Source organism: Odontesthes bonariensis, chromosome 17 (assembly GCF_027942865.1).
Source record: "Odontesthes bonariensis isolate fOdoBon6 chromosome 17, fOdoBon6.hap1, whole genome shotgun sequence".
NCBI lineage: Eukaryota > Metazoa > Chordata > Actinopteri > Atheriniformes > Atherinopsidae > Odontesthes > Odontesthes bonariensis.
Window position 1 is genome coordinate 35,475,197 of NC_134522.1, and position 27,867 is coordinate 35,503,063.

The 27,867-nt window shown below is 44.9% G+C and overlaps 2 protein-coding genes across 5 annotated transcripts in view; both read left to right on the forward strand.

Annotated features, from left to right (window-relative positions):
* The first annotated feature begins 1,713 nt into the window (after positions 1 to 1,713).
* The window catches only part of kiaa0586 (KIAA0586 ortholog), a 68,728-nt gene continuing 42,574 nt past the window's right edge, over positions 1,714 to 27,867 (forward strand). For all 4 annotated transcript variants that reach the window (XM_075448382.1, XM_075448384.1, XM_075448385.1 and 1 more), the window contains exons 1-7: positions 1,714 to 2,224; positions 4,532 to 4,601; positions 4,856 to 5,276; positions 5,417 to 5,487; positions 5,867 to 5,951; positions 6,183 to 6,255; positions 10,124 to 10,253. In XM_075448382.1, the coding sequence (XP_075304497.1) occupies positions 1,972 to 2,224; positions 4,532 to 4,601; positions 4,856 to 5,276; positions 5,417 to 5,487; positions 5,867 to 5,951; positions 6,183 to 6,255; positions 10,124 to 10,253 (1,103 nt within the window). In that variant the 5' untranslated portion in view covers positions 1,714 to 1,971. The remainder of the gene's footprint in view (positions 2,225 to 4,531; positions 4,602 to 4,855; positions 5,277 to 5,416; positions 5,488 to 5,866; positions 5,952 to 6,182; positions 6,256 to 10,123; positions 10,254 to 27,867) is intronic.
* irf2bpl (interferon regulatory factor 2 binding protein-like) lies at positions 17,220 to 22,063 on the forward strand. Its single transcript, XM_075448386.1, has one exon. The coding sequence runs from the start codon at positions 17,601 to 17,603 to the stop codon at positions 19,587 to 19,589; it is 1,989 nt and encodes a 662-aa protein (XP_075304501.1). The 5' UTR covers positions 17,220 to 17,600; the 3' UTR covers positions 19,590 to 22,063.

Genomic DNA, 27,867 nt, shown 5'->3' on the forward strand with positions numbered 1-27,867 from the left:
TTGATGAATAACCTACTTTGGCTGTACATACTCAACATTTTATAAAAATGCAGAACAGAGAAGAGAATGGAGAGCAGACAGACAAGCTTTGAAAGCCAAAATGTTGAAATTTATCAGGGTTTTATAGGTCGGACACAGTGATGAGCAGTCACAAAAATAAAAGGGAATAAAAGTGCAGTGTGACCTTACAGACATATGTTATAAAATCCTATTGCGTTATCTGGTCTGATCAGTGTTGTATAAAGTACTGAAATCTCAAACTCAAGTAAAAGTATAGGTACCCCTCCAAAATATGACTTTGGTAAAAGTCCAAGTCACTGACTGAAATGTTACTTGAGTTAAAGTCTTAAAGTATCCGAAACGTCTTGTACTTAAGTATGAGAATTACTATAAAAATAGATGTACTTAACTAATGTAATGAAAAGTATAAGTAAAAAGTAAACAAGGCAAATGCAGTTTGAATGACATTTTTTATATTTTGGTAAACTTTGAAGGTCAAATAAACTTCAAATCTACACACAACCAAGTGCAGGCAAAATTTAGACCAGGTTTAGACAGAAAGTACAAACTTTGTGAACCTTTAAGTTTTTCTTCTTCAAGTAAGGTCAGTGCTGAAAATGAGGCGTAGATTACAGCATTAAGAAAAAAATGAAACAAAAGAGGCTGCTACTGTTATTGCCATCATTATAAACAAAATTTAAAGAAAAAAATAGGAGAAAACTGAAGCTTATCTGGCAGCTGAAGAGGGAGTCCAGTTTGAAACCCCTTTTGTAAACCTTTCTAAAAAATAAATAAAATAACTCAGTACAGAAAATGCGGCCAACATCCCCAAGAAAAAAAGCTGTTACGATTACTGTACTTCACAAGCTATAGGAGGTGCACACACAACCGGCCATTATACAAAAGAAAAAAAGAATTGGGAGGGAACTGCAGCTTATCTGGCATCTGAAGAGGAAGACCTTTTTTGGAAAACTACCTTAAAACCTAAAAAAGTGGAGTTTCTGTAAGATAGAATTTCCACGTCTTTGGGCAGGCATAACATGCATGGGGTCAAAACACTGTTGCGTTTTTTTGCTCTCTCTCTCTCTCTCTCTCTCTCTCTCTCTCTCTCTCTCTCTCTCTCTCTCTCTCTCTTTTTTTTTGTAACGAGTAACTAAACCGAACAATGAAAATGTATCGGAGTAAAAGTATGCAATTAAGTCCGGAAATATAGTGAAGTAAAAGTGAAAGTTGTCAAAAAATTTTAAACTCGAGGAAAGTACAAAGTATTCCAAAATATACTTAAGTACAGTAGTGAAGTATTTTTATTTCGTTACTATACAACACTGGGTCTGATTAAAAGAATATAAGTGATAAAGGCAGATGTTTGGCTTGCTGTCTTGATTTATTTTCCTTACCAGTTGGTGGCGGCAATATGACACAATGTTGTCTAATCACAATAACAATTGGAATTTCCCCTCGGGGATTAATAAAGTATAATTGATTGATTGATTGATTAAACACCACAAAAGAAGAAGAAGAAGAAGAAGAAGACGCAGCCGGAGCAGCAACAGAAGAAGAAGTTTATTTATTTGTCTATTTATTTTCTATTTGATTTTGTCACTCCTTCGTCGACGCTCCACACCCGCAGTTACATAATTGTACCGTTGGTGGCGGTAATGCAACATTACGGATGCTAACCGCCAATAAATTACAAGAAGAAGACGAAGAAGAAGATGCAGCAGGAGCAGCAACAGAAGAAGAAGAAGTTGTTTTCTTCAGTTGGCGGAGTCTGACGCGGTGTTTTCAGATATTTTGCCTTTTTCTCCACATTCAGGCTGTCTGTCTGCAGTTTTGTGGCGCGTCTTTCACTTTTTAGTCTGATTTCTAACAGTTTAAACTTGACTTTTCGGCACCAAGTTTCAACCGTCCAGCTGAAAGATGCCCAGGCGGGAAGTTTAAATTGTGCCTGCTAGAAAATTTACTGTTGGTATGTTTGGTTCGAGTCCCTGCGACTCTGCCACACACAGCCTGGATGAAACATCCTGCGGCCCGGGCGCCGGGGACGTTTTAATCCGCTCCACCAGGGTTCCTCCCCAGAACCAGGGACGTGAAGCTGGATCAGAGGCCCGATCCGCCCAGATTACCGTCCAAAAGCTGCGGGACCCCCAGCACGTACAGCCTCATTGCAGCCAAGAGGAGCGGAGGCCAGAGAAAGCCACGAGGGAGTCGTATTCCCAGGCCGGTAAGTGAATAACCTGACGCCCACGAAGCTGGTTCACTTCATCCCGCAACTGATAGGGAAACGCTTGTGCTTTCCATAGTCTCCTTACTGACAGTGGTAATGGTGTAGCTTTCTGTGTGAGGTTCCTCTCAAGCTGCCCACAGGATTTTCAGGGGCCTGATTTAAGAAGCACCTGCCTAATGGTGAGTGTCCTCCTCATGTTCAAAAAGCAGCTCTGAGCAGTCAGAGTGAGGAGAAAGAACATTTGAGAGTGTCCTGGAGTGTTGGCAGTAAATCTTTGGGGCCCTGTGTTGCAATCAGATTGGTATTTAGAACAGAACAGTTTTAGGCGGTGTTGATGCCCCCCTGGAGCGCTGTCCTCTGAGCCACCGTGCAGCTGGTGTTCCATACGCACATGCTCTTAATGGAGTCATCTTTGTGAGATGTTATTCCTCTTGAGTGTTCTCAGGAAGCTGCTGGGCCATTTTCAGCAGCTCAGAGAGGCTCTGGTTGATGTGGACTCCCAGGAAGTGGAAGTCTGCCAGCCCCTCCACACAGTTCCTGCTGATGATTAAAGCTGGGATATCTGCTTTCTTTCTCCTGGAGTCTATGATGGGGTCTTTGGTCTTTGAAGGAGCAGGTTGTTGTCTATGTCTGCTGCCGCTCCACCTCATCTCTGGATGCCAGTTAGAACTTTCATCTTTAGTCACATGGCAGGTCAACACAACAACAGACCAAACAAGCTTTACAGTAGAAAAATAATCCATTTCCAACAGTGCACTGTAATCTGAGAGCAGCACAAAGATACGGTAGGCTTGTTAACTTTGCTTTTAAACATTGCATAACTGGTGCCTTCTCTAAAGTCACAGAGAAGACTGTTCCAGTAATTGGAGGCCCTAATTGAGAGGACAAACTTGTAGGAGCCATACATTGATTTTGAGTTGTTTTATTTTGTATTATTCTATTTTTTGTTTGCACATGCATGACGTCAGCAGGAGGCTGTCGCCGGTGTCTGTGGGTGGCACTTTGGGTGTGTTTTTCCTTTAAATGAGCAGGTGAGCTCAGCTGTGAGGGGATGAGCTTGGATCATGGCGGCTGGGTGAGCTTGGGGAAAAACTTTTTGTTGACCGTAAACGTAAGCATAATATTAACTGCACTGTCAGAGGCATCCTTGCACAGCTCGTGAAATGCATCAAAAGGAAGTAAGTGTCTGTCTTTTATGTACAAGCTCGTGAGATGGAGCAATAAATAACACCATCGTGTGCAATAGTTCTGCGTGACGTGTCTTCAGTAGTAAAACCCCATGTCTTAGCCGGCCGCGGCGTTTGTATTGGTTTTTAAGTTTATACGCCGCAATAAAACTTACTCCACCCGTACTGTACAGCACAATCTCCTCTGGTGGTTGCCGTAGTTACCCTACCACTGATATCCTTCTGCTTTACAATCTCTCAGTGAGGGAGGTGCAGGCCCATGTGACGTCTTAAAAACAAGATGGGCATCTGAATAATAAAAAATCCATCATAATGAAGTCAATTGTATTTTGTAACAACAGAACGTGATGATGATTGATGGATTTCTGGTCCAGGTGCTTCTAAAGGGTCTGAATGGGTTTCAGGGTTTTCCTGTTTGCTTGAGACCCACCTGTAAAGCAGCATGTGGGAATACATCATGGCGTGCATCAAAGGTTAGCTGCAGTTAGCCACAGTAAATGGAATGGTATCGGCAACCTTTGACCTGTTTTTTGAAGGTTAAATTGGAGTCCAGAATGATTCCACGATATTTAGAACGAGATGGAGCCATGAGCTTTTCTCCTTGAATAAAAACATCAGCTTTTTATCTGTGTCATCGTGGCTTTCTGAGAGAAGAACAATCAAACTGTTCTGGGGGTGGATGTGCTTGTCCTGTTGGACCTCAGTGCTGCATTTGATGCGATCCATCACAACCTTCTATCACAGACCCCTGAACATGTTGGGATCAAAGAAACTGCATTAGGCTGGTTTCCTCTCACATTCTTTTTTTTACTGACCTTATGAAACTGGCAGCTAATGCCTATGATTGAACTTGAGAAGCAGTCTGCCTGATTAATTTGATTTATTTATCAACCTTTATTCATACAGGTAAAATCTCATTGAGAGCCAGGGTCTCATTTACAGAGACCTGGATAGGCATCAGCAAAACACAAAGTTCCAGACTAACTGAGCCTACAGGAGGCAAAAAAATCAGTCCACCACCAAAGAGCTGAAAACCTGTTTTTACCTGAGATTCACTCGGTGAAAAACTGTCCTGAGCCTTTAAAAGTAGCTTCTTACAACCAAACATCCTCCCCAGGTCCCGAGCTCCTGACATCACGCTTCATGGCTGGAGGGCGAGGAGTTGTTCTTGGAGCTCTAAAACAACGGTGAGAAAAACAAAGAGAAAGACCTGTTAGAGACTTGGTACTTGTGACTTGTTGCCGTGTGAGTGATATTGTAAGAAGAGGAAACTCTAAACTTATAGATATGTGTTGAGCTAATGACCTTAATGTGGTGATCAGTGATGGCCATTTTGCAGCAGTGTTAGCACTTTGTTGTGTGACCTCGCTGATGATGGAGCTGGAGGAGTTGATGCCTGTGTTCCTGCTCCCCTTTGTCTGTCCCTGTCTGTGCTGCTCAGCTCTCACAGCACCCACCATAGGAGGGAGGTCAGAGTACAGCTGCTGCAGCCAAGACCACCCCAGAGCACAACAAGCCCACATAAGCGTCCTGCTCAGAGCTTTCAGGATGCAGCGGCCCACACAGCGGCCCACACAGCGGCCCACACAGCGGCCCACACAGCGGCCCACACAGCGGCCCACACAGCGGCCCACACAGCGGCCCACACAGCGGCCCACACAGCGGCCCACACAGCGGCCCACACAGCGGCCCACACAGCGGCCCACACAGCGGCCCACACAGCGGCCCACACAGCGGCCCACACAGCGGCCCACACAGCGGCCCACACAGCGGCCCGGGCATCCTCTGGTTGCCTGGGAGACACCAGCAGTGCAGCAGCTGTTGCTGCTGCAGCTGTTGCTGCTGCTGCTCCAATCCTTAAGGTAGTTACTGTTGGAACAGAGAAACAGGAGCTGGATTCCATGCATACTGCATGTACCAGCCTGAAGATTTGAAATGATCTTTGGAATGTCACCAATACTTAAAGACGAACGTTTGCCTTCATGTGCGTCTTTGTGTTCAGGCTCAGTCGGATATAGAGGCTCGCATGTCACAGCTGGCTGATGGCGTTCAGAAGCTGCTTCATACTAACAGGTACACACACATAAGCACTCACTGAAGTGATACATGTGTATGGCAGAATTTTTTTCTGCAGAAAGTTGGACAGAAATCAGTTTTGACCAGTATGTAGTTACTGTGTTTCTGTGCAGTGCATTGCAGTCCAAAAGTCCAAATATTTAGTTTTTTATTCTACATTCTGTCAACACTCAAACATGTTTGGTTATTATTGATTTATTTTTCTGCTGGGGGGAATTGAGTCAATCGTGGAAAATGTTGTTAATCCACTGTTAAGAAGAAAATGAAATCATTATTTACTTCTGTTTTCAGGTGAACAAAATGTTCCATTTTAAATGGAAACTATAATGCAAATACTTTCTCACCTCTGTGACATCGCTGTCTGCTCTCTTATCAGGGAGGGTGAGGGCAGGGAACGGAGCATGAGTCAGCAGACACTGCAGCACCTGGAGACACTGCAGAGCCAGCAGCTGCAGCTGCAGGTAAACACTCACCTGCTCAGAGACTGATGCATCCAGATGCTGTCTGACTGCTCATTGGCTCCTCTCCTCTCCTCTCCTCTCCTCTCCTCTCCTCTCCTCTCCTCTCCTCTCCTCTCCTCTCCTCTCCTCTCCTCTCCTCTCCTCTCCTCTCCTCTCCTCTCCTCTCCTCTCCTCTCCTCTCCTCTCCTCTCCTCTCCTCTCCTCTCCTCTCCTCTCCTCTCCTCTCATCAGAGTCAGCTTTTGGAGTCTGCCCTCAAGATAGTGACAGGCCACGCCTCCGTGACGTGTCACGCCTCCGCCTCAGGTAAGTCCACCCACCTGCAGCTCACACTGGGACACTGCAGACAAATACAACCACACAGTTGGTCTTTTCCCACCTGAGGCTCAGCAGACCTCCAGATTACCACCTCCAAATAATCTAACCCAACATTTTTAGATGTTGTCCATCTTGACTGTCAATCTCGCAGTGGTTGTGTGAAACATAGTGGTGGTGAAAACAGTCGGTGTTAGTCAGGATTCACATGGATGGGAGGTGTCAACAGTCTACAGTCTGCAGGCCTGAGGTTTGTAAATGTAAGGACATCCAGTCATGAGATCACAGATACCATTAGTCAGGCGATGATTGACTGGCACCTCCACTGCTGCTTGAAAAAGTTGAACTATTTTCAACATTCTGCTGCTGGAAACATTAGCAAAGCAACAGAGCCAGAATTCAACTAACTTCACACGGAGTTTACTACTGCTAGTTTTGTGCAACATGGCATCAGATTTTGACAACGTGGATAACGACTTTGAGTACGATGGACGTCCTTACCGGAGTGAATGAGCTGTGCTGTAGTGGCGCCCGTTGATAACGTCATCCCACTAGACGCATGTGTAGAAAGCCCCCGATAAGCCTCCCATAGCCCACAATAACAACAACACGGTAGCTCTGAGCTAACAGTGCAATAGTACGCATTCATTCATTCGTCTTAAAGTATTGGTGAAATAAAGACAGGATATTAACAGAAACAGGTTATTCCTAGAGCATGGCCTAGGGCAGGAGGCGTTCTTTTTCCAAAGGAATAAGACACTAGCATGATTTGGCATCAAATTCAGACAGCCAAGATTGAGAAAAAAGACTTGCATGTTATATTTCTGGATCTGGCAAATGCATTTGGTTCAGTGCCACATAGCCTTATTTGGAAAGCGTTTGAGTATTTTAGAGTGCCTGTAGTAGTTGTTAACTTAGTAAGAGCATATTTCCAGGATATTAGACTGTGCGTAAGTACAGCAGGTTTCACAACAGGTTGGCAGAGGTTAGAAATAGGCATTATGGTAGGGTGTACGATTTCCCCATTAGCAATTACAATGGCGATGGAGATAATTATTAGAGCTTCCAAGTGGGTTGTAGGTGGAGAGAGACGTCAGGATGGCATGCGCCTTACACCAATTAGAGCATACATGGATGATATGACGTTGGTGACTACAACAGTGCCAAGTATGAAGAGAATACTTGAGAGACTTATTAAAATCTAAAGTGGGCTGGTATGAAAATCAAACCTACTAAGTCTAGAAGTATCTCAATAAGTAGAGGGAAATTAAGTGATATAAAGTTTGTAATAGATGAAGAAAACATTTCAATAATTAGGGAAAAGGCAGTAAAGAGTTTAGGCAGGTGGTACCAGGCAGACATGAATGATGGAAAGCAGGCAGTGCAGTTTGGGAAAGATGTTGCTGAGGGACTGGATAGAATAGATAAATCAGAGCTTCCAGGAAAGTTGAAGCTGTGGTGTCTGCAGTTTGGATTGTTTCCTAGGTTGATTTGGCCACTGTCTGTGTATGAGATTCCATTATCTGTTGTAGAGAAAATGGAAAGATTAGTTAGTTTTTATATTAGGAAGTGGCTAGGTGTTCCTAGATGCTTAAGTACTGTGGCACTGTATGGGAAAGGCATACTCCAGCTCCCAGTATCTAGTCTAGTATAGGAGTTTAAATGTACTAAAGTTAGGACAGAGCTCCTGTTAGCTGGGAATAAAGATGTGGTAGTTAGTAAGGTGGTTCCAAACCCAACCAAGGGGAGTAAATGGAATCCAAGAATGGCATCTCAAAAGGCAGAAGGAACTCTTAGACATGCAGAGATTGTGGGTATTGTTCAAATAGGCCGGGGAGGCTTGGGGCTTGGCCCAGGCAAACCAGTGTGGAGTAGAGCAGGTCCCAAGGAGAAGAGAAAGCTGGTTGTTGAGCAGGTTCATAGACAGGAGGAAATGTTAAGGGGTGCAAAGGCAGTGGCTCAGGCTAAGCAGGGACGGTGGTTGAATTGGGAAGGTGTAGAGAAGAAAAAGCTTAGTTGGAAAGAGCTGTGGAGTATGGAGGAAAGGAGTATTAGATTTTTGATAGGGGCAACATATGATGTATTGCCAACTCCCCAGAACCTAAAACTCTGGTAAATGGAGACCCGTTATGTTCGTTATGTTCAGGTACTGCAACTCTAAGGCATATTTGGTCAGGTTGTAAGGTTAGTCTGTCACAAGGCCGGTATACATGGCGACATGACCAAGTATTAAGAAGCTTAGCTGCAGGTATTGAAGATAAACAAAGGCAGGTAAACTTAGGAGGGTCTAAGGTGAAGAGAGGGGCAATTCAGTTTGTTCAAGATGGGGAGAAAGTTAATAAGACGATAAGGAGGCACGGCAGCTTGGAGGATGCTTTTGATTGGGAGATGCAAGTAGATTTAGGAAATAAGCTTTTTGTTCCCCAGGAGATAGCCTCTACAAATTTAAGGCCCGATATAGTCTTGTGGTCTAGGAGTAGAATGAGAGTCTATTTCATAGAGCTGACTGTTCCTTGGGAGGAATTGGTAGCAGAAGCATATGAAAGGAAAAAGCTTAGATATGTGGAGTTCGGGGCAGAAGCAGAGCAGTGAGGATGGAAAGTTAGGATCTGTCCAGTGGAAGTAGGATGTAGAGGATTTGTTGCAAAGTCTGTTGTCTCATTGTTGAGGGAGCTGAGTTAAAGTGGACAGAGTGTGAGGAAAATAGTGAAGGAAGTGTCAGATGAGGCAGTACAGTCCAGTCAGTGGATTTGGATTAGAAGAAGCAATAGCAGCTGGGGGCCCAGCAGGGGGAACACTTAGGGAAAACAGACTCTTGGAAGAGGCAAAGAAGAAATATTTAAGGATATTTAAGTGGAGGGTGTGGCCCATGTGAGCCTTTTGAAACCAGGCGGTCATTTAAGGTGAGTTGGCCTGTATGGCTTGGTTTTTGCTGGCATTTTTGCTGATTATAGGACTGTTTAGGTGAGTTTGTCTGCTGAATCTGCTAGTGCGTCTTGTCCTGCCTCCACATCTGGCACCCTCCATACTTTCATTACCCCCTACCCGAACCAGGGTTTGAATCCCCACCCCGCTGTGACTGGTGTGAGGTTGGTGAGAGGCTGGGGTAGCTGGTGGCTGTGGGGAGGAAAAAAAAAGAAAGAAAAAGAAGATGGTTGTTGTGGTGTGAGTAGCAGTGATGGCTGGCATTAGGGGAGTGACTCTGGGACGCCAGTGGTCATTGTTTAGCCTCCTGGAGGTGTCGTGGTGCCCAACTAGATGAAACACTGATGAAAGGAGGTTCCCACCTGATGACCCCAATGACATGTTGGTCAGCACTGCTCACTGGTCTATATAGGGAGTATAGGGAATTATTCACTGAGTCTGGTCCATTTTTTTCTTTAGCATAAGTTTTTTGTGTTTACCTTGAATTAAAAGCATGCAACCAGCAGATGGCAGCGGTTTTTAACTTGCGATTGGATTAGCATGACTACATGGAGACATCTGGTTCAGGTCTGCAGAGGAATGACGCAGGGCTTCCCTGGTTACCAAAATCTTTGTAGCGTTGAGCTATACTTGGCTTCAATTCTGAATATTGTGCTGATACCCTGCAAGACGATGTGTGTGTGTGTGTTGTGAGCAGTTTTTTTTGTCCTGATATAATGAGGTAGAATAAAAAATAGCAATATTTGTTTCTTAGTACCTGAGATCTGATCTTTCCCACTCTTTTTGGATCCACTTGAAAACTTGTTGATCAGTTCTCCAGGTCTGAAAAATGAAAGAAATTGTGAAAGGTCCATAAGAATATTGTGTTGCTCCGGAAAGTAATGGAGGTATTTTCTCTTGTCCGTTGTAAACTTTATTTTCTTCTCTCCATCAGCAAATGGTGTCAGAAAACCGCAAGCAAGTTCCTCTGCAACTGGAAGTCCTGCTGCCGCCACCACTGCCATGGAAACAGCCCCCATAACCATGGAAACATGCAGCTGTGAACATGGGCAAAAGAAAAACAGGTGAAAGAGTCGGGATAGGGGAGGGTATTCCCAGGGGTTCAGTAGTCACACTTTAGTTGACTTTACTGAATTTAATTCAGTTTTATTTCTACGATGCAAACACATAAAAAGGTCATCTCAGAGCACGTACACAGACCGAAAGCCAACAGTTCCAAAGGCCTTAGTACAGTGTTGTGCCAGTTCACAGCTTTTCTGAACTAGTTCAAGTTCAGTTCATACATGCTCAAAGTGAACAGTTCACGTTCAAAGTTCACAATTTTAATTCTGAACTAGTTCAAAGTTCAGTTCATTTTACTTTTTTCGTGAGATATTCAAATAAATACTTTTTTTCACACTACGAGCTAGAAATCACTATACGTTCTTTGAAACTGCTCATTGTAGACATTTGCTCATGACACTGCAATTGTGGGTTTCTTACCAGGTGATGAAACCGTCGGGGTCTTGGTTTGCAAGAGTGTAAAATTGTTTTAAATGTTCACAAGGAGAATCGGTCTCTCTCGCTCTCGCTCTCGCTCTCGCTCTCTCTCGCTCTCTCTCGCTCTCTCTCTATATATATATATATATATATATATCTCTATATATATAAATAAAAGATACAGATTTTTGTTCTTTTATACATTTCAAAAAAGGGCTTACACGATTTATATGTTTGATATCTGTAGGTCTTGGCCATCAAATCTCAATGCTTTACTCTTAGGGGCTCTCAGGAAGTGTCTTGAGCTTTTCAAAATATTTTATTAATGGGTTCCAAATACCATAAAACGGTCATTGGGCCCTCTTAATGTGTATTTTATCTTTTCTAATTTTAGATACAACATTAAATCAGACATCCATACAGATAATTTTGGTGGGCAGGAAGATTTCCAGTGTAAAAGAATTTGTCTCCTAGCTATCAACGTTGAAAATGCTATTATATCTTTGAACCTAGAGATACTTATACTATCAAGTGGCATGGTTCCGAAAATTGAGGTATACATATTAGGCTGACATTCTATTCCTATTACTTCAGATATTGTTTTATAGACTCCAAACCAAAATGAGCTCAAAGATGGACATGACCAAAACATATGTGTTAAAGTTCCAGGGGCACTATGGCATCTACTACAGTTTTCATCCACATTGTCAAATATCTTTGCCAGTCTAGCTTTAGAGTAGTGCATCCTGTGTAAGATTTTAAACTGGATTAAGGCTAAACGTGCACAGGATGTAGTCCCATTCACCCTACGCACAGCCTCTTCCCATATACTATCTGGAATTGCCTCTCCCATTTCGTTATCCCACTTAACTTTCAACAATATTCTCCCCTTGCGAGGTGATTATAGAGTGAATTCTAGAAATGAGGCCCTTTAGATCAGGAGAAAGTGCAAACATATCATCCAAAACAGTAGACTCTGGTTCATTTGGAAAGTTTGGTGTATTAGTTGAAATAAAGTGGCGAACTTGTAAATACCTAAAATAGTCTGAATTGTTAAGATTAAATATTACACAAAGGTCATTGAAACTTGCAAAAACCCCTTCCTTATAAAAATCTTTAAACCTGACAAGGCCTTGTCTTTTCCATCTCAAGAAAGTTGCATCTATGTTAGCTGGAATAAATGCCTGATTATGGCAAATGGGCGCCTGTATGGAAAACTGAGATAGACCCATATATTTTCTGAATTGATGCCAAATACGTAAAGTATGAGTCACTACAGGATTTGAAGAATATGATGAAATGGATAGTGGTACTCTGGAGGTTGTTAATGCTGGGAGCGATGTTGAAAGGCATGAATTATTTTCAGCTTCACACCAGACATAATCTGATGACTGATACCAGTATAGTATTTTCTGGACATTAGCCGCCCAATAATATATTTGCAAATTTGGCAATCCCAAGCCTCCATCAGAGCGATGTTTTTGAAGAAATGTTTTCTGTATTCTGGGAATTTTACCTGCCCATATAAATGATGTAAAACACTTATCAATAGACTGAAAAAAAGATTTCGGCAAACAAATTGGAAGACATTGGAAAAGATAAAGAAATCTAGGAAGAACATTCATTTTTATACAGTTAATTCTACCAACCAATGTCAAATTAATGGCATTCCATCTCTGAAAATCAGACTTTAGCCTATCCATCAATGGGGTGAAATTTTTACCAAATAGTTCCAAAAAAGTTGGAGTCAGGTAAATCCCTAAATACTTAAACCCATCTCTGGACATAGAAAATGGAATGTCAGAATCCTGAAGAGAACGAGCCTTGGCATTTATAGGCAACACATCAGACACAGTTGTTAAACCTCGCACACTGCTTCCTGTTGGCGTGGTGGTCGATGGTCCAAGCTGCCAGGTGACCAGCCCATAAACATGATCCTGAAAGGGTTCCCAGTGGCCTCTAGATTTGAGTCCTTTGTGCTGCAGGTAAATGACTGCATCTGCTACAGCTGTGCCTGGACAATCGGCTAACAGAGAGGAGTCCAGCCTGAGGGGCCTGTACGACTCTGCCAGGCTGCTGTGACCACTGTGAGAAAGGCCAGTTAGGGTACTTCCATGAGAGATGGGCTCAAAGTTGAAGGTGTCAGGTACAGGCCTGAAGTGATTGAGCTCTCTGGGGTATAGTCTTTGAACCCAGAACCACACAAAAGGTTTTTCTCAGATGTGAAGATGTCTAATAGTAAATGGACTGTCAAATCAAATCAAATCAAATCAAATTTATTTATATAGCACATTTCATGTACAAACAATTCAAAGTGCTTTACATAAAATAAAAGCATTGCAGCAGGGAGTGGACTGTAATTGCATAGCGCTTTCCTAGTCCAGCTGACCACTCAAAGCGATTTTACACTACATGCCACGGTCACTCACAAAGATACAGCACATCTTAGTCTAGATAGTTTTTTACATTTTTTACAGTGCTTTGCTCTACACGTTCACACACCGATGGACGCTTTGGAAGGTAAAGACGCTTTGACATGAGGAACCACTGACCTTCTGACTGGCAGGCTCCTCCTCCTGAGCTACAGCAGCCCCCTCTGGGGGAGACTCGGGTTGTAGGTGTGCAGAACCACCCCACAGGGCTGATCTGCACAGTCTCTGAATGGGCCGGAGCTAATGCCATGAAGACCTTTCTCGTTTTGACATGTTTATGTTTCTACATGTTTATGCATTTGGCAGACGCTTTCATCCAAAGCGACTCACACTATTATCCCCGGTAGTGTCAGGATTTGAACTGAAGACATCCTCACCCATCCTCATCCTCTCCCTGGAAATGTGAGTAAACTGGTGTCGAGAGCGTGCAGGAGGCAGCACATGATACAGAGATGGCACTCTGAAAGGGATTGTAATTTCTTTACAACTTGTTGAGAAGGGCAGATGAGGCTCTACACTGCACTACAAGTATCCGTATGGTGTCCTCAATAAAGGGAAGTCAGTAGAAAGGACAAACTCTCACCAGCACACACATGTTCTCTCACGCAGTAGCACAAAACACTCCATCTATTTGCAGACACCTTCTTGTGAAGATTTTCCACACACCTCTTCTAAAACCTCCGAAACATCGGTGAGACAATTTTGAGCATGTCAACAAATTTTCTTGCTATTTTCTCATACAGCGTATAAAAGTTCAGCATATTAAACATCAACTAATGTCTCTACAGTCATGTTCAAATACACATCCATCCTATAAAAGTTTCAACAAGTAATATCAACTTTCAGCAGTGCAGTTTCTGTGCTATGATGCACTCTGAATCCTGACTGAAACTCTTCAAACAGATTATTTCTGTGGAAATGATCACAAAGCTGAGCTGCAACTATTTTTTTCAAGAACTTTAGACATAAAAGGGAGATAGGATATAGGTATATAATGAGCTAACACTTCTGAATCTAGAGTAGGTTTTTTAAGTAAAGGTTTAATTACAGCAACCTTAAAAGTCTGAGGTACATATCCTGTCAACAAAGACAGATTGATCAAATCCAATATGGAAGTGTCGATTAAGGGGAAAACCTTGAACAGTCTGGTTGGGAGCAGGCACGTCATCAGACACTTTTTACCGGGGCACGTGCCCCTGTAAACATGCTTTGTGCCCCTGTAAAAATCCCCACATACATCCTACAGACTACACTGACTGATCTGCCAAGGAAGAATAACATAGGCACGATTTTGCTTTCTCCATTGTGTAGACGCCTACCTATAGGCCACTGTCATTTCTTACGCCACTTACACAATGTTTGCATTTAGGCTTAAACAGCGCCTGGTTCCATGGCAGATGAAAAACGACAGTATCCTATTCTGCCTATTATAGCCTATTTACTAAACTATCTTAGGCATTAGGAAATTGAAACAGGAAAACTTCCTTGTGATATTTTTAAAGACTGAAAAGGTTATAGAAGCTGGAATGCATGCAGAGAGTAAATAGTGAGTTTTTTTCATGTTGCTGTAACAGAATGAGGAGCAGAGTGTTGGAGGAGGAGGGGGAATTGAAAAGCTAACGGCTGAACTCAAAAGTGTTTTTATTTGCTTAGATGGCTCCGTTAAACCTGTTGAGGTTCATGCACATTTGAATAAATGTTCTTATACATCCAGCACAGGCTCATTTTCTGTATACAGTAAGGCAGTGTTGGTGGTGGGGTTCTGGCTGGGGGCCTGTGCCACCGTACAGCTGAATGCCCAGCAACGTCCCTGCTTGGGATTGGGTCTAAAACACAAGTTTATGATGAAGGTTGTTGTTAGCTCGGAGTTGGACTGGACAAAAACAGTCTAAATACAAATCAGGTTCTACAGACAGCCCAAAAGTTGCTTTGCTTGATAAAACATCATTCAGTATGGTTACATGCACGCTTTAGTCCAACTATGGTTACAGCTCAATTAGGCAATTGAATTAGACTTCCGTCCTTGTCTCAGTTTACATGTACGAGAGCAGGATCCACTTATTAGCCGCTTTCGGACTGTAGGAACCTTTGGCAGTTCTAATAACCTTTTAATCCGCGGGGCCGTTTTCTCCCGTGTTCGGACATACAGGAACTCGGGGCTATCTCCCTCAGTTCCTATAACCATTTAGCTCCTTCTCCTCAGCTGGGTCTTTTCATGGTTCTATAGAACGATCTGACGGAGGTGTTTGGTGGTCGGTAGCTACGCCCCATGTCATGCTATCACGGCTGAAATGTTTACTCATACACGGACACAACCGGCGGGTGTTTAATAAGTTAAACTAACACTTTGTCTCATTTGTCTGCAGCGCTCTGCTCCCCTTTCTTCCTTCATGAAATAAAAAAGTATCTCCTGACTCTCTCTGTGAGCTCTTCCAGCCTCGATATTAGACGCCTGATGTGATCGTCCATGATTAATATCACCATCATGCAGACCATAAACACAGTGGCCTCCCCGCTCTCCATATTAGCTTCTTGGTGGTGTTTTTTCTACTCTCATTACTTTTACCGTTTTGTTTTGTGTTTGAATGTAGCGCTAAACGGCTAACGGCTAACACATCACTGACGCAGACGGCTGCGCGCGGCGCATCAGTCCCTATCAGGTCCCGACTCATGTGCGAATGCAGACTGAAACAGTTCCGCTGGGGAAGGACAGTTATCAGAACCAAATTCGGGGAGGGTAGTTCTGATAACTACTTTCTTAGAACGGTCTGTCCGAAAGCGGCTATAGAGACTGAGAAGATGCTGTGGAGTGTGTGAATAAACACTGAAGACATGCTGCTGCCTCTCAGCTCCTCTGTGGGAGGTCATGGTACATGGAAGAACAGCTGAGTTCTCTGCACAGACTGTCTTTAAGCTCCTTTAACGGTGATTCTGTGGTTCTAAAATCAGGATTTTATTAGAGCAGAGCGGGAGTCTGGAAATGCTTTCAGTGAGCTGACATGTTGTCGGGCTGATTTCAGTCTCAGTTTCTGACGCATTTAGACACATGGGAGCAGCTTTATTGAGGATTTGGTTGTAATAATATATATTTACTGTTTTCCAAAAAATACAAAAGGTTGCAGCTTGGGAGCATGTGCAGAGCATCGGCTCATGTGAATGGGCGTGTGCATGCAGAGCGATTCTAACCCCACCTGTCCGGGTTTGAGAGCTTTGACTTCTGAGTCAGATGAACACGTTTAAAGGAAAAGTCTGGTTTTGGTCAGACTGATGCAATATTTTTTTTATTTACTGTATCATGTAAATGGGCTTAGTAGTAGTAGTAGTAGTAGTAGTGTGAAGAATGCTATGAATTTTCTCTCTGATAGAACCAGGGTTATTTGTGGAGAAGCTCATGAGGTCATCTTTCCCAAGAGTTACAGGAACATTTTAAATCTTCGGGTTGTTGTCGAGCTGAACCTGTGACCAGCTGCTGTGACTGGGAAGGAAACACACACTTGGGTTTCATTCTGACACCCGCCACCATCCAGTATCCTGTGGGAAAGTGGACTGTCCGTGGCATACAGACACTATATAGATGGAGACAGTAGAAAATCGGTGTGATTAGTTCATGTAAACTTGTTGTTGTTTGTCAGAGAGCTCCAGCTGCTGCATATTCAGAGGAGTCTGCATCTGAATGAAACGCTGCAGCAGGGTTCTGCCTCTGTGTGTGATGGCTGATTTGCATAATCATTTCTAAAGAGTGTGAGTCGGGCTGAGCAAGGCTGCAGCTCATCATGTATTCAGGAGGTTCTTCCTCCCTGTGCATCTGCAGGCTGTTTCCAGGGGAACGCAGACTGCAACCATCAGAGGTGCGGCTGTGTGGAGCCAGCGCATTCAGAGCTGAAAGGAATGTGGAATGTCACCTGCTGTCAAACTCAGGTTTCCATGAATGTGTCAGCATGGTATACACCACGATATGTCATTTTATCCACTGCTGCTATAACTTTATCTTTCACTGCGTTTCCCCACTGAAGTGCTTCCATGTCGGCCATCTTATCAGCTGTTGCCTTTGTGAGCACAGCAGCTTCCACCTGCATGCCCACAGATCCAGCTTCAGCTGTTCCATCTGAGCAAGCAGGACTCAGTCAGAGGGAGCTTTCTGTTTGCAGCTGTTTTTGGGACAAACTCTCTGTTCTGCTTTGTTCTTGGTTTACACGGAGAGAATTAGGAATGAGAAGCACGTGCAGGAGGGAAGGCAGCATGCGGCATCGTGCTGTATGCAAAGAAGCTGGCATTCCTGGGGGGGAGCGCAGACCGAATTCCTTAATTTCCCTGGGAGTTATTCATGCAGGGGAAACAATGCAGGCAACCCCCTCCTCCTACACCACCTCTGCAGCAGCACGAGGAGGAGGAACAATAACCTGAGAGCAGAGGAGACACCGCAGTGTGCCACAGCCTCCTCACGGTGCGGAGCGGAGCTGTGTTTCTGTTGGAGACAGGGAGGGAGCCCGCAGAGGGACCATGTCCTCCCCGCAGGTCTCCTCATCCCGCAGGCAGTCGTGCTATCTGTGTGACCTGCCCCGCATGCCCTGGGCAATGATCTGGGACTTCACCGAGGCCGTGTGTCGGGGCTGCGTCAACTACGAGGGCGCGGACCGGGTCGAGTTCGTTATCGAGACAGCCCGCCATCTAAAGCGGGAGCACGGCTTCCAGGAGGGGCGATCCCCTGCAGGAGGACTGCCGCCTCCTCCATTACAGCAGCCGGGCGTCGGGGCGAAGAGTCAGGCTTTGTTGCTGGCCGAGAAGGAGCCGCTGGGGCAGCTGAGCAGCCACCTGGCAGAAGGTCCGGGGAAGGCTCAGCAGCCCGGGGTGGACCGCTACCCCCCGGGGCCGGACAGCCGGACTAGATTTGATTACATTGGGCACAGCTGTGGCAGCAAGCCGCCCAGTGAGTTCGGGAGACTAAATGGGTTCAAAACGGACGACGGACCACCGGAGCTAAACCGACAGAGTCCGGGCTCCCGGAGCAGGGGCACCGGGGGGCTGATGTCGGCCTCCGGGCAGATGAACGTGCCTCCGAACCTGCTTCCACAGACATTTCTGAACGGACCGGTCAGAACCTCCACACAGAGCTCCATGCTCGTGGTCTCCCTGCCCGGCCTTTCTGAACCGGGGGGAAAGCGACCCGCCTCGGTGTCCAGCACGGAGCAGGACCGGGAACTGAAGGAGAAGCAGCGGAACGCCGAGGCTCTGTCCGAGCTGAGCGAGAGCCTCCGGAGCCGGCAGGAGGAGTGGGCTGGGAAGCCGAAAGGTGTCCGGGAGACGCTGCTCACTCTGTGCGGCTGCACCCCGTTTGATGTCCGCTTCAAGAAGGACCACGGGCTGGTCGGCAGGGTGTTCGCCCTGGACGCCGTGTCCAAGAGCGGCATTGACTTCGAGCTGAGGATCTTCATTGAGTACCCGAGCGGCTCCGGGACCGTGTTCTCCAGCGCCTCTGGGGTGGCCAAGCAGATGTACCAGGACTGCATGAAGGACTACGGGAGGGGGCTGTCCTCCGGGTTCAAGTACCTGGAGTACGAGAAGAAGCACGGCTCCGGAGACTGGCGGCTGCTGGGGGATTTGTTACCGGAGTCGGTGCGCTTCTTCAGGGAGGATGTGGGGGGCGACATGCTGCCTCAGTCCTACATCGACGGCAGCTGCCCGCTGCTGCCCACCTCCCTGGTGCCCCCCTGCCGAGCTTTGGTGTCCAGCAGCGGGAGCAACAGCGCAAGGTCCGGGGGGAGGAAGCGGAGGGCCTCCCCTTCCCCGGACTCTGACGGTGGTCTCCAGCTGGCCGAGGAGCAGCAGAGGCAGCAGTGGATCAGCAGTCAGACCGAGGCCCTCAAGCTCTCCATGGCTGCGGGCTCCTTCCCCGGGCCTCCACCCTCCCCCGCCTCGGGACACCCGGGGGCCCCCTCAGGTCGGAACACCCCCCCAGACTCTGCTGCAGCTGCGCAGAACAGGCAGTCCCCGATGGGCGCGCTCATGTCTGTTTCAGACGCGCGTGGGAGTGCGTGCTCTCCCAACAAGGACAGAGAGTCTGTCCACTCCACCTCCTCCTCCAGACAGAACAGCAGCAGCCCCGCGTCCCCCGCATCCATGTCCGGGCACAGGCGCCTCCTGTCCCGCAGCGGAGAGCTCGGGCTGTCCACGGGGAGCGGGGAGCAGGTGCACGCGCAGGACGTCCCTGACTCCCCCCTGGCCAACAGTGGGCCCCTGTGCTGCACTATCTGCCACGAACGCTTAGAGGACACCCACTTCGTGCAGTGCCCCTCTGTGCCCGTCCACAAGTTCTGCTTCCCCTGCTCCAGAGAGAGCATCAAGGCCCAGGGGGCCAGCGGGGAGGTGTACTGCCCCAGCGGGGAGAAGTGCCCCCTGCTCGGCTCCAACGTGCCCTGGGCCTTCATGCAGGGGGAGATAGCCACCATCCTGGCTGGGGATGTACGGGTAAAGAAGGAGAGGGACCCGTGAGGGGAAGGTGGAGATGCCTTTAACTGAATAAGACCCCACAGCGGGTGGGTGGGCTGAGCCTCAAACCCCACCATTCTGCTGCCAGCGGATCCTCAGATCCACTACTGATCTGAGCATCATTCCTTCTCACACTTCTCTTGGATGAAAGTCCTTTTGATGTACATCCTTTCATGTAGCTTCCTACCTAACGTGTTTAAGTGAATTGAACTTCCAGGATCTGAGCACACAGCTGCTTCATCCTAAAAGTGTCAGATTCATCCAGAATCAATAAATATCAGGTTATGAAAACCATCAGTGTTTCTGTGTGTTCCCAGGAAGCTAACCACCTTGAATTAGATGCGCTTTATTCCTAAATGAATTGGTATTGATCATATAATGATGTCATATCACAGTATTGGGCTTGTTTTTCTCTCAACACCAAGTACAGTTGAATGATTTCTTGTATTTTACAGTGTGGTTCTAGGTGGTTTTATTCAATGGAAAGACCTGAATACTTCCCCACCACTGTGTACATGTTAATTCAGTATATCGTGAGTTCTCTGACATTTAACAGCAAAGATTACATGTACAGTATAATGGCCAGACTATGCAATATGTGTAGAAAGTGTTGTGTGATTGCTGGAGCTGCCTGTCCTTTGTGTGTTGCTAACTGCTAAGTTCTGACTGAATTTGTGCATGTGTGTGTGAGAATAGGACAGATGTGAGAAAAGTGCACCAGCTGTGAGCTCTGACTGGCATCTGAGAGGAAGATTAACATTCCCTTTGTCTCATAATGTCTCATAAATCTTCCAGTTGTTTTTCTTAAGCTGCTGCTCTTCAGTGAAAACCGGTTTTCTACCGTGAATACGGCACACGTTGGTGTGGTATTTGTGTTTCTGGTGTAAGCCTTTTGAATTCATAGGTGAGTTAAAAACCATGCTTTCATTTAGTACAGGCAGGCTCTGAGCACCAAAGTCTGAATCTGTTGGCTTCGATCCAACATGAGTCTCCACAAAATGAAAAAGTGGGAGTGCTTTGGCACGTTCCAGTAAAGCTTTTTTTCTGAGCATTCAGTGCAATGTGGATTTTTTTTCAGGATAAATTCTATATTTCATTTGGAAACGGCACAGTGTGCTGGCACGTCAGAGGAAAGTTGTGTAACCTGTCACAAAGTCGACCAGCTGCTGGTTTTGGCAGCTAGTTGGTGGGAAAAGAAGGAATTCTATTGTTTTCCTTACATCCTGTAGCATAGCAATCCTACAGAAACCTAAATGGAGTTTGCCAGATGTAGAAATAACCTCAGTGTTCATACAACCATTTGAAGTAAACGGCAGTCTGACAGTTATGAGACATGAAGATGGAAAGTGATTTCTGCATGTGTGGTTGAGAGGAATCCACAGTGCTGCTTTAATCTCTAAAAGGTGATGATAGTGATGATGATGATGATGGTGATGTACGGTGGCAGCTGTGTCTGATGTTCAGACTGAACTTTGGATCCTAACAGAAACTCTAAAGACAGAAGAAGCTTGAGATGCTGTGGGCGATGAAGAGTTAAACATTTCTGATGTTCCTGATGTGTGTGGTTTCTGAGTTTGGGTTAGGGTTGAGTTTTCTTGATGTGGATGTAGAGATGCAGTGGGACAGTCTGAAAGTCAGTCAGATTGAATCTTTCAAAGAAAAAAGAAACTAAAGTTCAGATTGCTGCGCTCTCCGTCTTTTGTTTGAATAGAAAGACATGGATTTAATGAGGTTATAGAGCTGTTTTAAAGGTCTATCTGCTTTGTCTGTTTATTACACATAAAAAAATCTTCATTTTTCTAACCTGGGATGAAAAATGGTTCATTCATTATTACACATATATACATGTGCTGTTTTTTTGTGAGGTCCAGTTTGTAATCAGAAACTTTGCCTAATGTCTTTAATTTGAGTGACGACAGAAACGACAGAGGTTTTTACTGGCTTCAGGAAAAGCTTCGTAAGCTTGTGTGCATTGTAGCTCCATATGATTACAAGTATTCTGAAGTGCAGTTCATAACCAAAAGTCAGAAGATCCATGACCTTAGCTTGGGTTAGTCAGTGAGTGAGAGAAAATGTCTTCCTTCCACTGACCCTTTCAGTGCAGTAAACGGCTTCCATCGGAGGGGAAGCTGTAACAGGGACATTAAGTCGAACTTCTAAATGTTTTCTATGTTGATGTTTGAGAAACTGAAACTGTGTTTGTGTTTTCAAAGAGATGTGAACAGTGATGTTAAGTACAAGTAGATGAGTTTGAAGAGTGAGCCGGCACTCAGTCAGACTTCATCCCATTTTCAGCTGGTGTCTATAAACAGTGTTTTCATTTGAATGGTTTTTTACTCCCATCTTTTTCTTTGTTCTCCTGTTCTGTAGCAACAGGTAAATATGGTGAAACTGATGAAACTGATGAAACAAACACTTTGTCTTGTACTGTGCCTTAGGGCTGAGTCAGTTGTAATAAATTCCATTGGTATGAACTTTTTCATTGAGATGGGACTTTTCTTTATGACCCTACAAATGGGACAACCTGTTTGAATGTATTACTTAGCAGAAGCATGGTAGAATCATGGCTGAGATGGGTTGCTTTAGGTGGACACGATGGGCCTCACGCAAGAACTTTTTTGTATTTTTATTCTAAATTTCTCTCAGTTTTTTCGTACGAACACGCCACGTCAGACTCAACAAACGCTCTTAACTTCGGAAAAAGTGTGTAAACGACCTGCGTAAATGATGAATGCCACCCGTGCGTATTTAAGTGCACATGCACGAGGATAGTAGATTTGCATACTCCACGCCCAAAATAATACCATATAAGGCTGTGCTTCCTCTCTCCTGTGCCAGGAAGTGTTGAGTCATGAGAATGGCATCAAGGTGCAAAAAGAACAACTTTAGGGGCTCTGAGACTGAAGTTCTGCTTTCAGAGATCCAGAAAGGAAAATCTGTCATTTTTAGCAGTGTCAGCAGTGGAATTACGGGACCTGCTAAAGCCAAGAAATGGGAAGTTATTAAAGTGCTGTTAATTCTGTGTCACCTGTAGTTCGTAATGTCACCGAAATAAAGAAGAAATGGTTTGATATGAAAATGGCTTAAAAAAAAAAAACGTCTCGCCATGGCCAGGCGCTCGATGACTACAACTAAAGCCGTGCAATCAGTTGTTGCCTCATCATGATGGCTCTTTGATGGGGCGGTCCATGAGGGGGGTCTTCTGGCACCACACCTTCTGGTCTGCCTGGGCTGGTTCAGGTAGTAGGAGACCCTCGTTCATGGCAATATTGCTCAAATCTGGCATGCCTTCTCTGGGCTATAGAGCAGTTTGCGCCCCCCCCCCCCCCCAGCTATATGGAGACACACCCACCTGGCCTTCAGCTCAGTGCGCTCCACAACAGCACGGGTGCTTTGATGCGTATATGTGTGCAGTCTATTGCTCCGATTATGTTTGGTAGTCCAGCCACAGCATGAAGTCCCTCTTAATCTGTACTTGTTGGACAGCGGTGTATGGGAATCTGATGTACCACGGGTGATAAACTGATGAGAGCTTTGATGACCAAGGGGAGCGCACGACTCACAGAGGACTGGGACACCCCCGATCTGTCTCCAATCTCCCTCTGAAAGGTTCCAGTGGCCAAAAATCCAAGGGTGGTGAGGACCTGGACGTGTGGTGGAATTGGGTTTGATCGGCGTGTTTCTCTCTGGAGTTGTGGCTCAGCAAGCTGCATATTTGCAGCAGCACAGTCCTTGGCAGTCTAAATCGCGATGTCAGCCATTCGTCTGTCTCCGCAGGACATCTACATGTTCTCTGAACACACGCTCTCTTCCAAGAACCTGACGCGCTAAGGCATCCAAAAGTAACAAGTCAGCCGCTGGTTACGCTTCCCATTGACCTTGTTATATCCAGAGTCAAATTAACCTTCAATTAGTGCATAATTTAAGTCAAACAGAATAATGTCAGCATCATTATGGGGTATAATGTATATATTTATTTATGTTTGCTTCAAAGTAATTAAATATACAATCCATTAGTCAAGCAAACTTGATTGGAATAACAGCGGACTATTTTAGGAAACTCCTACGACAGGTCTGGATCACTCGTAAATTCTGTTCGTACCTGAAAGAAAAGATTGGTGAATGCACAAATTCTCTTAAATCACTCGTACGCACGACTTAAGAACAAATCTGTGCGTACGAACGGTTCTTGCATGAGGCCCAATGTTCTGGTGACATGTTTTTAGGCTCTCTGAATTTGTTTTCAGTGGTCTTAAATGTATTTTTTCTGTAGCAGCAATGCTCTTTACAGCAGCCTCAGAGAACACATGCAGGTTAAACACAACAAGTCAGGTTAGAATGGGCTGTCCAGCTCCAGAAGACTAATTCTAAATAGATCTTAGACTGGTGTCTGTGGGACGGCTGCAGCAGGTCCAGATATGGTGGCATTACTTCTGTTACTTTGCACAGCATAAAAGAGACTTTTCATCCATCCTCGTCCAGCCTCCCTCCCCTCCTGCCTTTGCTGTTGGCTTATCAGCTGGGCCTGCAGCTCTCTCACAGGTGACGCCATCACAGTCCACATTACCCAGTACCTGCTGCTGGTCTCATTGCAAATGTTGCTTTGACAGGATAGTTGAACCAGAGTTGGCTGCTTACCTGTGACTGCATCTCTACCATTTTATGTGGCCATATTAAAAAGACCAAGTTTAGTAAGAATCCTGAGCATAAAATGACAGGAAGGCTAAAACCTCTCATAAAGCAGCTCTGTGGGATGTTTCTCTTCCAGTTTATAAAAAAATAAAAAGAATGTCTAATGTTGTGAATGTGTAATGGATCGCTCCACTATTTCAAAGCTATTATAAGAATATCTGTTATGCAGATCAGCACAGCACAGGGTCCCAGGGGGGCTGGAGCCTGTCCCAGCTGTCATTGGGTGAGAGGGAGGGTACTCCAGTGCTACACACACACACACACACACACACACACACACAGATCACTGTGTGCACATTAGCATGCATACAATGAGCTGCTGCACTGAGCCAAGGGCACCTTAAGCATCACTTGGCACAAACGAATACAGACTTCAGGTGAGTTGTTGCTCAAAGAGAAATCTGCAGTGCAGCTGGAAACCAACCCAGAGCCAGGACAGCTGCTGTCTCTCACACAGGAGTACTACTACTGTTCTACTCTCAGTAGTACTTCTGATATTAAAGTAAAACCTATCAGGAATGTTGCATGTAAGAAGGGTTCCACTTGTGAAGCGTAAACCCAGACAGATTCTGCTCCTGCCCTCCTGACTGATTAGTCTGTGCGGCCTTTAACAGGATGGTTTGTTGCCTGTTGGTCTGTTTGCAGAGCTGGCTCAGCTGCTCTGCATCCCAAAGACGACACTGCGCTGTCTTTCTTTCAGACCTGCGGCACTTCCTGTTAATCTGATGTCATCTTTGAAATTCTTTTGGAAAACCTCCCTCTCCCTTTAAGGAAAACATCTGGAAAAGTCCAAACTTTAAACAAACTCTTAACGAATGCAGGCACGTGATTCTAATGCATTACTGTGGGATTATTTTACACGTGCCTGTGCTGACCAGTTAAGAAAGAAAAGGAAAGTGCGTGGAAATTGTCTTGTTTCTTTTCTTCCCTGTTATAAATCTGTGGAAGGATGTTAAAACATGCCCCAGGCCTCTGTCCTTACATGCATATTGTATGTGTGACAGCAAATTCCTGATTCAAATAAATGCCATATTAAATGTACAGACGTAACCTGGATGCAAAATATTTATTTATTCATTATATTTAAGTCAGCCAGACATGGAAAGAATGAAGGCCAGGTACCAATGAGTCTTCACTGCTAAATGTATAGTCATTGTGTAAGGAACACCTGAGTTTTACACTAATGGATGTTAAATCAGATAAATGAATAATGATAATGAATAATAAATAAATTGGGGTAGGAACTATGGGTCACAGTTTACGGTGGGATACTTTTCATTGAAGAAATGAGCTGTGGCATGCAGCCTCAGTTTCATTCATCTGTGGGTTTTTCTGTCTGTATATCGCTGTAGTCAGTTTTCTCCCCTCCTCTGGTACCGTGCAGGATGTGGTTGCCATGGATACACCATCCTTGCTGAAAGCGTAATTTATTTAGCAATGTGCTAAGAAAACAAAGACAGGGAAACATATAAATTGAACTCATGAAGGTAATCCAGACATAGTAGATGTTATACTCACAGATGAGTTGATTGATTAATGCCTGTAAAATGAATTAGAATTGCAGGGGAATACAACCACAATCCTCCACATTTAATATCTGAAGATGGAGACTCCAGCACCCATTCTCCCAGCATCCCCCACTGTACACCCCATCTCCCCTCTCTTTCACCAGCCCCTTCATACGAACACCAACACCACGCTGAGAACGCTTCCACCACACCAGAGGAAAACTACGCCTCTCCATGTGGAAGTTTACTTCAGTATATTGTGGATGGAACATCCTAATGGAACTATGCAGCCAGCAGGTTCCACACGCTGGCTTGTTGTATGAAAGCACACACTCATAAGGAGCTGCAGCCCCTTGCTTTGCCAGTTGAAATGACAGCAGCCTAACAAGTCTCTATTTTCTGAATCAATTTATTTTTTTCTAATTTCTCTTTAAAACATTTTTTGTATCGGTATGGAACACGTTCTGTTGGTCCAAGGCTGTGAGAAACTGGGTTTCATGACTGGTGACCAGTTCTTTCCCCGACCATGTTGCAGCTGCCTCTCCCTCACATCACTTTGCACCTTACAGAGTGAAGTCGCACACCTCTGAGTGGCTGCACATGGCTGCCTGAATGAATGCTGCCCACAGAGAGACTTCTGGCTCTGCAGGAGCGGTTTAAACTCCTTCTGGACCGCTGTGTTCCTCTCAAGAAAAAGGACCATGCACCCAGCCTTTGTCGTGAACCCTTTAATGTAAAATGAGTCCAGCAGAGAGACCTCACAACTTCAAGCCAGTCTCATTTGTGGTTCCACCATGGTGGAATGAGAACAGTCTGGACTGAGACCTCCTTGTATATAGGGATGACCGTACCAAAAGAAGTTTCTGTGTGTAAACAGATTAGGTATTGGTCTGACTGCATTGTGCCAGTTGTAAAGTTTGGTGGAGGGGGGATTACGGTGTGGAAGAACCTGACTGGCCTGCACAGAGTCCTGACCTCAACCCGATTGAACACCTTTGGGATGAATTAGAGCAGAGACTGAGGCCTTCTGTCCAACATCAGTGTCTGACCCCACAGATGTGCTTCTGGAAGAATGGTCAAAAACTCCCATAAACACTCCTAAACCTTGAAGAATGGACAAACACTCCCATAAACACTCCTAAACCTTGAAGAATGGCCAAACACTCCCATAAACACTCCTAAACCTTGAAGAAAGGTAAAAAACTCCCATAAACACTACTAAACCTTGAAGAATGGTCAAAAACTCCCATAAACACTCCTAAACCTTGAAGAAAGGTCAGAAACTCCCATAAACACTCCTAAACCTTGAAGAATGGTCAAACACTCCCATAAACACTCCTAAACCTTGAAGAATGGTCAAACACTCCCATAAACACTCCTAAACCTTGAAGAAAGGTCAAAAACTCCCATAAACACTCCTAAACCTTGAAGAAAGGTCAAAAACTCCCATAAACACTCCTAAACCTTGAAGAATGGTCAAACACTCCCATAAACACACCTAAACCTTGAAGAAAGGTCAAACACTCCCATAAACATTCCTAAACCTTGAAGAATGGTCAGAAACTTCCATAAACACTCCTAAACCTTGAAGAATGGTCAAACACTCCCATAAACACTCCTAAACCTTGAAGAATGGTCAGAAACTCCCATAAACACTCCTAAACCTTGAAGAATGGTCAAACACTCCCATAAACACTCCTAAACCTTGAAGAAAGGTCAAACACTCCCATAAACACTCCTAAACCTTGAAGACTGGTCAGAAACTCCCATAAACACTCCTAAACCTTGAAGAATGGTCAAACACTCCCATAAACACTCCTAAACCTTGAAGAATGGTCAGAAACTCCCATAAACACTCCTAAACCTTGAAGAATGGTCAAACACTCCCATAAACACTCCTAAACCTTGAAGAATGGTCAGAAACTCCCATAAACACTCCTAAACCTTGAAGAAAGGTCAAACACTCCCATAAACACTCCTAAACCTTGAAGAAAGGTCAAACACTCCCATAAACACTCCTAAACCTTGAAGAATGGCCAAACACTCCCATAAACACTCCTAAACCTTGAAGAATGGTCAAA

Excerpts from the sequence above, each read along its gene's own strand:
- irf2bpl (XM_075448386.1), top strand. The coding sequence starts at position 17,601 with ATGTCCTCCCCGCAGGTCTCCTCATCCCGCAGGCAGTCGTGCTATCTG.